Raw genomic sequence first — 11962 nt, 5'->3', positions numbered from 1 at the left:
CGAGATAAAATGTTGAGAATAAACTTGTTAAATTATGAGAAAAAACTCGTTAAATTTCAAGAAAAATGTCGAGATAAAATGTTGAGAATAAACTCGTTAAATTACGAGAAAAATGTCGAGATAAAATGTTGAGAATAAAGTCATTAAATTACGAGAAAAAAACTCGTTAAATTGAGAAAAAAAGTCGTTAAATTTCAAGTAAAAAGTCAAAATAAAATGTTGAGAATGAACTTGTTAAATTACGAGAAAAAAATCTTGTTAAATTTCAAGAAAAAATTCGAGATTAAATGTTGAGAAAAAAAGTCGAGATAAAATGTTGAGAATAAACTTGTTAAATTTCGAGAAAAATGTCGAGATAAAATGTTGAGAATAAACTCGTTAAATTATGAGAAAAAACTCGTTAAATTTAAAGAAAAATGTCGAGATAAAATGTTGAGAATAAACTTGTTAAATTTCGAGAAAAATGTCGAGATAAAATGTTGAGAATAAACTTGTTAAATTTCAAGAAAAATGTCGAGATAAATTGTTGAGAATAAACTCGTTAAATTACGAGAACAAACTCGTTAAATTATGAGAAAAATGTCGTTCAATTTCTACTTGACTGTGAATGCGAAGAAAAAACAACTTCAGTACACAATTTTCCAAAAGAAATCTCCCTTTCCCTGGGTAATTTTAATCACTCTTCTTGGCATGTTTATGCCGGTGCTCCGGACCGGTGGTGGCGCTGTGGACAGTTTCCCTCCCTCTTTCCGTCGCTCTTTCGACAGGCAGGTCGCAGCTGTCATGGCGGCGTGCAGGGCGCTCGTGAGTCGCGCTGTGATACCTCTGCATTATCATGTGTCCAGAGGAGTGATGCTCACACAAGTCAGAGAGAAGAAGAGATGGATGAAGGCTTACACACTCATTATGGAGAGGAAGAGAAAGCTGGAGGGACCTCCACCTCCAAAGCCGCGGTCAGTAGAACATCTCAAGGCCACTAGTGTTACTCTCTGGCTGTGACTCGAATCATATTGAGCCAAGGCTGTATGTTTAGGCGCTTTGGGCAGTATCTGTGATGCCCAAAAATGCTTTCTAAGCTTATTAGGTTTTAAGACACAGCCAGTGGTTTTTGTTATTAATCTCAATATAAACACAGTGATATTGAGTATCTTGTCTTCTCTTTATTACTGTTTTTATTGTGACCACTAAAGCTGCAGATGTCTTGTTCGTGCATTCTTGTCATTACATATTTTTGGGGTTGTCATATTTTGCATAATTTCCCATCAATTACAAAGTTTTCTCATTAGAATCATGAGAAATCATAACTGATAGTCACAGAATTAACTTGAAATCTAGAGTATAATGTTGTTTTTTTGAAAGAAAAATGTAATACCAGTACATACTTGTTCAGCCTGAAGTCTGAAGTAATGATGCTGAAAATTCAGCTTCGATCACAGGAATAAATTACACTTTACTGTATATTGACATAGAAAACAGCTGTTTTAAATTGGAATAATATTTCACAATATTACTGTTTTTGTTTGTATTTTTAATCAAATAAATGCAGACTTGGTGAGCATAAGATACTACTTTTAAAACATTAAAAAAATCCTACTGACCCCAAACTTTTGAACGGTAGTGTATATATATGTATAGATATATATATATATGTATATATATATATATATATATGTATATATATATATATATATATGATATATATAATATATATATATGATATATATCTTGCATATTGAATTACATGTGTTTGTTGTAACCCGTTTTGTTTTCTCTTCCCATCAGCTCCCAGCAGCCAAACTTTGATTATCATGCTGAAGTGGAGGCTTTCAGCACCCGTCTGCAGGAGAGTTTCTCTCTGGATCTTCTGAAGACTGCATTTGTGAATTCGTGTTACCTGCGATCTGAGGAGGAGAGGAGGCGAGCGCTGGGCCTTGACTCGGAGACGACCGCCCTCAACCTGAAAGACAACGGCGAGCTGCGTGCGCACGGTCAACAGTTCACAAAGGTGAGAACACTGATGAGTTTATACTGGAAAAATTGGTATGATATTAATATTAACTTTCCATTGTTATATACAGGGTTTCCTCAGTGACTGGTGCAGGGGCAGCTTTCCTAGCTTGCCTGAGGAGGGTGTGGCAGCCGTTGTAGGTCATCTGACAGGGTCAGAGGTCATGTGTCATGTCGCACGGAACCTTGCCGTGGAGGAATTGACGATGAGTGCAGAGTTTCCTATTCCAGATGACACACTGCAGGGAACGTTCTTCGCTGTGATTGGTGCTCTGGAGCAGAGCAGCGGGCCTGTGCGAGCCGGCCTTTTTATTAGGGTAAGACAAGTGTCCCATTGCAGTTAACATATTTTACGCTGGGTGCACACAGTGTGGTTTCTAACAGTCCTTTATGATTGTTGCTTGTCGACTGTATGTTCGTGATCCTCATGGCACACTGTGGGATCTTAGCCATCATTTAAGTCAGACTGTACGACAATCAAGATGCGTTAAAAACAGACACTCGTCCAGAGTTTTACATCATCAGCCCACACTTGTTTGGTGACTGTGAGCTGCATTACACACAGGACTGAAATGGTGGCTAACAAAGACATCTCTACGGTTAACTTTGATCACGGCTTGTCTTGAAAAACGAAGACAATTTGACATTCATTGTAGGAGAAGTCACTCTGCAGGACTGTGTGCCAAATCTTCTGACACTGCCAGAATTTCATCGGAGGTAAAATTTGATCACATCGGTCATTAACTGGCTGTCTGTGAACATGTCAAACTAGCGAACAAAGACTACAGATTTCAGCCTAGGATTACAGGAATCTTTTAGGATTCTCAAAAATTTGTCTCAGACGACCAAAATCGCACAGTGTGCACCCGCCTTATGTTGTTTTTTATATATAGGAAATAATTAGATAGATAGATAGATAGATAGATAGATAGATAGATAGATAGATAGATAGATAGATAGATAGATAGATAGACCATTTAAAAATGTAATTAATTACTGTATTTAATATATATATATATATATATATATAATTCTTTTGTTATGTATATTTTACATGATTGTGATGTTGTTAAAAAATCAATTGTAATTAAGACTAATATGTAATTATATATTTTTATATTTTGTATTTTATATATATTTTAAATGCATATATAAATGTTTTATTATTAATCATAATAATTCTGATTTTATATTTTTATTATTATATAATTTGTATTATTTTAATAAATGTATATATTTGTATTATTATAAATAATATGAAAGTTATGTGTTAATCCTATGTTAAAATATTTTAAAATTGTACTAATTAAAATTGTGTTTTATGTATTTAATTATATATAAATGTTTAATTATTTGTCATATTACATAATAATATATAATATATAATATTTTGTAATTATATGTTGTATTCCAGGCCTTAATCTTTGTTTGTGCACTAAAGTTTGATCCATCTGTTGGGTGTTGTTTTTGTAGGATTTCCTTGTGACTCAAGTGATTGGGAAAGATCTGTTTGACATGTGGAGGGTGGTTGATCCCATGGGGCTGCTGGTTAAAGAACTGACCCGTAAAAGTGTAGCGCTACCTGAGCCCCGCCTCATCCGGTCTGCTGGTGCCAGTACTGTCCTCCCTCTCTATTTTGTTGGGCTTTACAGGTATGACACAATTGCTAGGAAAAAAGCTGCTCTGTAGGATAGAAGTAATAGTTTTTGTAATATTGAAAATAGTGGCAAGAATTATGAAATTTCAATGGTATAAAAAAAAAAGTAAAATTAACTCACTCGACATGATATGATATTTTGGTCATATCGCCCACTCCTAGCTGCAACAATAAATTTCAGTTTGTCACTTTGTGTCACATTTCACTGTATAAATTGGCTAAGTTAGAACAGAAAATTAACATTTGTAAAACAGTGTAATAATCATGCTGCTAAATATCTAAGCCCTGATCTATTTACTCCATAGTCTGTAAATAAAGTTCTAGTTGATTAAAGGGATAGTTCACCCAAAAATGAAAATTTGATATTTATCAGCTCACCCCCAGTGCATCCAAGATGTAGGTGACATTTTTTCTTCAGTCGATCACAAATGATGATTTTTAACTGCAACCACTGCCCTCTGTCATTCAAATCATTGCAGTAGATGGGAACTTCATCTATAAGAGTGAATAAACCTTGCTTAGACAAATCCATATGAAAACCTGCAGCTCATGACGACACATTAATGTCCTAAGAGACGAAACGATCGGTTTGTGTGAGAAACCGAACAGTATTTATATCATTTTTTACCTCTAATACACCACTATGTCCAACTTCGTTCAGCTTCCTGTTAGTGAGGTCAAAAAACGTGTTCTGAAGACGGAAATGATGTCTCGCCCATATACTTCAATGAGCGCGAGACATCACTTCCGTTGTCAGAGCGCAATCTGACCTCACTCACCGGAAGCTGAACGAAGTTGGACATAGTGGTGTATTAGAGGTAAAAAATGATATAAATACTGTTCGGTTTCTCACACAAACCGATCGTTGCAGTTAAAAATCATCATTTGTGATCAACTGAAGAAAAAATGTCACCTACATCTTGGAAGCACTGGGGGTAAGCTGATAAATATCAAATTTTCATTTTTGGGTGAACTATCCCTTTAACCCTGATGTGTCATTTCAGGGTCAAGTCAGATTTATTTTGGTCTCCTCTAGGAAACAATTTCAGACCCATTGCTATTGCTAACAGTCAATACTCCCTCGTAGTTTAGGTTTTTGATTGATTTTTAAAATGTCAAATCTTTTTATCTCTTTTGTTTTTGCCAGTGACCGTAAGCTGCTGGCTCAGGGTCCGGGTGAGACCGTCCTGGCAGCCGAAGAGGAGGCAGCGCGCGTGGCTCTGAGGAAACTCTATGGCTTCACCGAGAACCGCAGACCATGTGACTTCACCGCCCCTACCGGGCAGCTTCAGAAGCCCAGCGCACGGGCTCTCGCCAGTGGATAGATGACAGACTCAAGCGGTCTATGTTTTGTACCGTGGCTTGAAGAGCAGATTTCAGTGGGACGCTTTTTGAAGAACCAAAATGTATACATTCATCATCATCTACTTGATCACATTTACATGTAGGGTGAAACTTGATTTGTTCTGCTGAAATGTGGAGACACTGGAGGCCAATTGTATTTGCCTGAGACACTGAAACTCCTGGTGTACCACAAACTAAGATTGCATACATTTACCTTAAGAGCTGGATGATCTGTTGCTACATACAAATTGATGTATATAAATGTTAAACTTTGGTTGCTAATAATAAAAGTACTGAACAAAATGTTCTACTTTAAGTGTTCTGTGTATAGAATGCAAAAAGAATTTTAAGGCATATAACTTTTTGTGTTGGCTCAACATTAAGAAGTTGGACTCTGGATCAAAATAGCCAGATTCTACTTGGCCACCAGCCGTACAGACAGAGTGATGATTAGAAATGCAGATAATTGCTCTTTTGAGAGTTAAAATGTCTTTAAAACTGTTTGAAGGTTCCATATGTTGTAGTATTTCCTCTACCACTTTATACGTCTTGCCATATATCTAATCCTAATGAACCCTGATGAGTACACCACATGGGTATAATCCTCTCCATGTGCATAATGTTTTAAATGCCAGCCAAACTTAATAAAATAAACTTGTAATATACAAGAAACCAATCTGTGACTTCTTTTTAATGGAAGGTCAGAGCAGGGATTATGTTTTAATGAAAACTAAAAGTTTCAGTAGGTTTACCTCATCTTTCTTTCACTGATTAATTTAGCACATTGAAATATTGGCCTTACATGGTGCAGCATATAGAGAGAGTAATTGGTGGTTGCTAATTTTTTTTTTAATTTAATTTTTTTATTTTTCTCTAAATTTAACGCCTTTTTTTCTCATAATTTAACGACTTTATTCTCATAATTTAATGACTTTATTCTCAACATTTTATCTCGACTTTTTTCTCTAAATTTAACAAATTTTTTTCTCATGATTTAACGAGTTTATTCTCAACATATCTCGACTTTTTTCTCTAAATTTAAAGACATTTTTCTCATAATTTAACGAATTTGTTCTCGTAATTTAACGCCTTTTTTCGTAATTTAATGACTTTATTCTCATAATTTAATGACTATTCTCAACATTTTATCTCGACTTTTTTCTCGAAATTTAACGAATTTGTTCTCGTAATTTTATCTTGACTTTTTTCTCAAAATATAACGAGTTTTTTCTTGAAATTTAACAATTTTAATCTCGAGATGGTTTTATTTTTTTTATTATTGCTTGGCCCTAATCCTCTTCCATAATTAAAGGATTAGTTCACTTTCAAATAAAAAAATGTTTAACTTACGGAAAAAACGCCGCTGTGTTTTTTCCTTAAGTAGAATAGGGAAGGCGTAGGACATACAGCGTAAACTTTTTGAAGAATACGGAAACGGAAGCATTTGCATGGTGATCATTTGTGTTTATAAAGCATATACAGTTGTATTTTTTTCTAAAATGACCGATCGTTTCGCTAGATAAGACCCTTATTCCTCGTCTGGTATCGTTTAAAGCCCTTTGAAGCTGCTCTGAAACTGTCATTTTGACCTTCAACTGTTTGGAGGCCATTGAAGTCCACTATAAGGAGAATAATCCTTGAATGTTTTCATCAAAAACCTTCATTTCTTTTCGACTGAAGAAAGAAATACATGAACATTGGATGATATGAGGGTGAGTAAATTATCAGGAAAAACATTTTTTTTTGAAAGTGAACTAATCCTTTAGATGACAATTTGTGGCAGTTCATTATCATTTGAAAATGTACAACCCAGCTATTCTCACATAATGTCAGAGTGAGCTCAATTTCCTGGGCAATAGTTTTGTATTTGTAGTAGATGATGACAAATCTGAGTAAAAAGTGTGACATCCAGCCCCAGTCTCCACCAAACAGCATTAGGCTAATGAAACAACAGTGCTTTATTTACACCGCGCCATTTATTACTTCATTCATCGCCATCTTAGAAACAAAGGGTGATTAAGAAAGTCAATTCATGTCCTCGTCGAGCCAAATCCTCTGAATTAGGTCACTCTTGCTGTTAATATGTTCCTCTAGAGGGCGCTGCGGACTAAGAAGAACATTTAAATAAAGTCGAGAACGCGCATTGGGGTCACGTGAGCCTAGTTGGCGTCTGTGATTGGCTACTCGTTCTCCCTTTCCAGAGTTTTCGCTCCAGTGCTAGCGGGTTTGTGAAATGAAAAACCCTGTTTCACAAAAACATTAGTTTTTTTTCTCACTTATAAGCACGTATATTGAGCAAAAACAGTTTTAGTGTATCTTTATTATATTTACATACAGATTTACACAGCACAAGAAGTCTTACGGACAGTTTTAGCCGTTTGGTTTCTCATCCGTTTAGATACTCGCCCCCTGTTGGCCGTTGTGTTAAACTGCAGCGGTTGAGGCATGAATGCAGAGTGGGAGGGCTGGTCGGAGCAGTGAAAGTGGAGTGGGTAGGCTGGCTATTGAGGAAAGTGCTGCGCCTCAGGACCCTCCTCTCTTCACTACGGCGCTTCTCGCCCGTTGTTCGTGAGACGCGAGGCCCTTCTGAACAACTCCGGCTCGCCTTGACTACCTTTCTGTTTTAGAGAAGTCCCTGTCTGATATTTCTCCGGACCCTTACTGCCTTATTGGATTTTTATTACCTTCTTTTTTGAATTGACCAACGGTTTTTTAACGGCTCCGGCCATGGCAGCGAGCGCGAAGCGAAAACAGGAGGAAAAGCACCTGAAGATGCTGCGGGAAATGACGAGTTTAGCGCTCAACCGAAAGTGCTTCGACTGCGACCAGCGCGGCCCGACCTACGCCAACATGACCGTGGGCTCGTTCGTCTGCACGTCCTGCTCAGGCATCCTGTGAGCCACCCTCCTGTCTGTCTGTCTGTCTGAGCCTCTTTATTTCGCTCACCGTGTCTCAAAACCTAGTGGGCTGCCTTCCTAGACATCATAACCATATTATCTAACATAAACATGTCTAGTTAAGCAGCTCACTGGGGTTTGAAACGATTATTTCAACCCAGCTGTTGAATCATTAACATAAATGTATTTCTTAGGGGGGTTAAAATGTAAATAAGGGTGGGTAAATGGGTTGTTGTCTTATTGGGGGTTGGTTATCTGTCAGTTAACAAGGCTTAATGGGTGGGTAAATTGTATTTTGGGTGGGTGCTTGTTGGGCTAATGCAGTAAAATCATGTGTGTCTTGATACTCCAGCAAACTTGAGAAGCTACCTGTAGGCATATATCACTGGTCTTTTCATACTCCTCGTGTGTTGCATTGTGTTATCTAGCAGTAAGGAGAGGCCCTTGTCGATCAGATAAACCTCTATGCAGCATGTGGAAGAGCTGGATAGTCACACAGACACATGGTGACATGTGGCAAAGGGTGTGTGCGCACCCCTGCACTGCTCTCATGATAGCGAGGGCTTGGCAGTCCCTAAATGAAGATGGATTTATACGTGCTTGAATGAAGATCAGGAGTACTAGGGAGAACAGTTTAAAAAATTAAAAAATATTTTGAATAATATAAAAATAAATGTATTTTTAAAATTTAAATAAATACCTTTAACAGTTAAGTACTATATTGAGTAGAAGAAAAATGCAATGATATATCAATAGATTGATGGTTTGAGATGGTTAGATATACAAATAAAATCATTTTGAATAAAATACATTTATTAAATTATTTAAAATAACAATACAGTACTATATTAAGTAGTAAAAACTAAATATTTTCGGAATATTTTATGCATGAGCCAGTGGTGTGATGGGTCTTTTTTTTGTCCAAAGTAATAATAATAAAAAATGTAAGGGCAGTACAACTAGATCTCTTTTATTGAATCCAAAAGGTTTTAATACTATTTTGCTACATATAAAGGTATTTTAAAGATTTTGAAGTCTCAAAAGGTCATTCAGTTTAACCGTCCAAAGGCCAATACAGCCATTTCATTTGTGATTAAAATATCTTAAAATGTAATAAATGTATATTTTTTTATTCTGGCATGATTTTATAACATATTTCAACAGTGCAAAATGGTATTAAAATTATGTGAAGAAGTCATTGCTTTGTTATGAGAAAAAATGAATTTCATTGATGTCATTTGGAGTAACCAATATAAAGGGACCATTTTAGATCAAGTCATGTGGTCAGTATCATGTGACAGGATGTGACATCATTCAGACACCTGCAAAGAACCACATGACCATGAAGCAAAGTAACTAACTCTCTTTTAACTATTTGAAAAATTCATGTTTTCACTTGCTCATACGCGTGTCCTGAAACATCAGGTCATTCAGTACAACCGCTATAAAACATGGAAAATGTTGTAATATTTTAAAAACTTGTACTAAATCTAAAATGTTTGATTGTCCTTTTGCTAGCTAGCTAGATATCAGCCTGTTAGCATTGTTTGAAGATATTGTCATTCAGTAAAACTGAAATTTTGGTTAAACCGAATGACTTTTTCGGTGACACATTTTGTCAATCTAGTAAAACATGATTATAAAAACCACATAATCTCATTGTTAACTCTTTAATAAAACTTGATCATATTTTGTGGTATGTGGTTTAGATAACCTGCATTTATATGGTCATGTCGTGCCTTCCGGTTGGCATTGCTCAGTTTGCAGCATGCTTTTTGATATCTGAAGTTGACATCTTGTGTAGTTTAGACCTTTACATGGAAGTCAATTTCCATGTAATGATCCTTCCTCATTAGTTGATAGGCATCAAATTGGCACAGGAATGAATGCTGAAGCACGCATTAAATGGGCAGAATATCCATTGAAAGATACATTTAAAAGTGAGGTTCTCTCAGATGATGGACAGTTGTGTGTCCTGTATCAACATTTCATCCCTGTTGTGTAACAGGCGTTTACTGCAGGGGATTTTTGGATTAGAGTTGGAAATGCTTCCTAAAATAATTCGTTTTTAATTCAGATTGCAAGAGTCATCCTGCAAGTAAGTGATGCAGATTTGCTTGAATTTAAGTAAATATTGGAAATAAGCAGACTACCTTCCTTTCATGGGTGTGGTTTAGAGGTTTTTGCATCTATGGAGCTGACAGCCATGTTTTACTGAATTAATATCACCCTTTTGCATCTCAAGTGGTCCAATAGAAGAAGTTGATTTACCATTTTTATTTTTTCAATTTTTGAACCACTTGAAATGAAATTACCAACATATTTTTTGCTCTATAAACCTATTTTATGCCCATTTATTGAGCTTGTTGTGAGAATGGCAGTCAGTTATAGTATTTATAATGTTCCTCATTGGTTTATAGAATTAATTAATTATTATAATTTAAAAATGCATTAAATTGCTTTTTTATGAACACATTGGTACTATAATCTGTTGCAGTGGGCTCAATGCCATCGTGTTTGAATGAATGTGCATTCCTGCTGTGTAATTCAGTCCTAATTTTATTCTTGGTTTGGAATATGATTAAAACTGACCCACTTTTTCCCATTTTTGCACATATTTGCCTTGATGGCAGAATTTGAAATGGGATTATTAAAAAGCATTTATCAATTCTTATACTCCTATGCACTTATTCATTAAGTCTTCATAGTTGTTAGTTCTTCACATCTCTGTTTCTGATGATGAATTGTCTCATACATTCTGAACTTGCCTGAACTAGTCACATCTGAAACATGATGAGGAACGTCTCGTGGGTTTGCTTAAAAATGGGTTTGAATTCCCAGCGGTCAAGTGGATGAGTATTGCAATAGTCACCTCCAAACAGTTACATTTGAGCTACTCACTCAAAGAATGACAAGATGTTTGAGAATGATCTCTCATTGTATCTCACAAGAACCATCTGCTTTCCATTTAAGCGCTTCAGAGAGGAATGCACCAAACTGTCTAACAGATTGGCATTGATTTTGAGTAAAGCAATTGATAAATGATCTTACTGAAGTAGTGTGGTGTGGTTTGATGTCCTCCTGTTGTCCAGATACTGGATCTCTGGAATGCAGGACTCTTGTTCTGAGTGACCCGTCGACAGAATTGCAAAGAAATGGTCAATAATTCTCCCAAAGGCAGAGGAGAGGATAGTGAGATGAGTGCGATCGATTGAGCAAATAAAAGAAATCCAAAGCAAGTTTGTTGTTCTAGCTGAACTCTTCTGTAGTCCTGGAGTGAGAAGAGGGCTGAGGATCATGTCAGTTCATTTGGAAGTGGTATCAGGTGTATTTGAACAAGCCTGTGCACAGCTGTGAGTCTGATAATCGGTAATAAAACTAAACTAACTTAAAAAAAACTAACAGCAGAGTACTCCAAGGATTATGTATGTTTGCAGGCCAGCCTAGAACTAAGCATCACACTGGTGCCCTTGACAAAAAGCCAATAGGATTTTTCATTTGGCTTTTGGATTATTGCAGAAAATAAGCTCTGTGAACAACAAAAGTTTATGATTCTTACACATTTTGTTTATCAAGATAATGAATGAGCAAAACAAATGAGCGCAACTTTTTGAAGCATAATACAATCGGCAGAAGTAAAAAGCTACAAAGAAGTTAGGCTATAAAGAACTACACCTCACTCCATTTTTACGGCTCTCGGCCACGCTCTGCTCATCACAGTAACATTTGTAGGGGAATTTTTACAGTTGAAGAGCCAAAAGACCAGATATGATGACCCAGAGTCAGTTTTTAAAAAGTAATAATAAATTGAAGAAAATTTTACTGAAGAATAGTTTGCAGTTTCATCAGCAGAAGCCAGCTTCAAGTCTCACAAGGAGTTCGTAGGCTACTTCGTGTACATTCACATTTCTACAACAATTATACTCCAAAAGAGTCCACTAACTATGTCATTACTTCAGGTTAAACGATTCTGATTGGCTAAGAAAAAATAGACAAAATTAGTAATCTTCCACACATGGACAGATATTCAGAAGCGTATCTTCATCCATCATGATGC

At 36.2% G+C, this 11962-nt stretch overlaps 2 protein-coding genes across 7 annotated transcripts in view; both read left to right on the top strand.

The window, feature by feature from the left end:
* Window positions 1-739: 739 nt before the first annotated feature.
* Window positions 740-5664, top strand: mrpl44 (mitochondrial ribosomal protein L44). Its single transcript, XM_067365607.1, has 5 exons — window positions 740-953; window positions 1783-2005; window positions 2079-2324; window positions 3481-3659; window positions 4812-5664. The coding sequence occupies exons 1-5, from the start codon at window positions 784-786 to the stop codon at window positions 4987-4989; spliced, it is 996 nt and encodes a 331-aa protein (XP_067221708.1). The 5' UTR covers window positions 740-783; the 3' UTR covers window positions 4990-5664.
* Window positions 5665-7451: 1787 nt separating this feature from the next.
* The window catches only part of agfg1a (ArfGAP with FG repeats 1a), a 28473-nt gene continuing 23962 nt past the window's right edge, over window positions 7452-11962 (top strand). For 2 of the 6 annotated variants that reach the window (XM_067365419.1, XM_067365420.1), the window contains exon 1: window positions 7457-7902. In XM_067365419.1, coding sequence (XP_067221520.1) covers window positions 7736-7902 — 167 coding nt within the window. In that variant the 5' untranslated portion in view covers window positions 7457-7735. Of the gene's footprint in view, window positions 7903-11962 lie in introns of all 6 variants that reach the window. The other 4 variants (XM_067365423.1, XM_067365422.1, XM_067365421.1 and 1 more) reach the window with 3 other exon arrangements.

This window comes from Chanodichthys erythropterus, chromosome 17 (genome assembly GCF_024489055.1).
Source record: "Chanodichthys erythropterus isolate Z2021 chromosome 17, ASM2448905v1, whole genome shotgun sequence".
Taxonomy (NCBI): domain Eukaryota; kingdom Metazoa; phylum Chordata; class Actinopteri; order Cypriniformes; family Xenocyprididae; genus Chanodichthys; species Chanodichthys erythropterus.
This window is presented reverse-complemented; position numbering and strand designations above follow the sequence as displayed.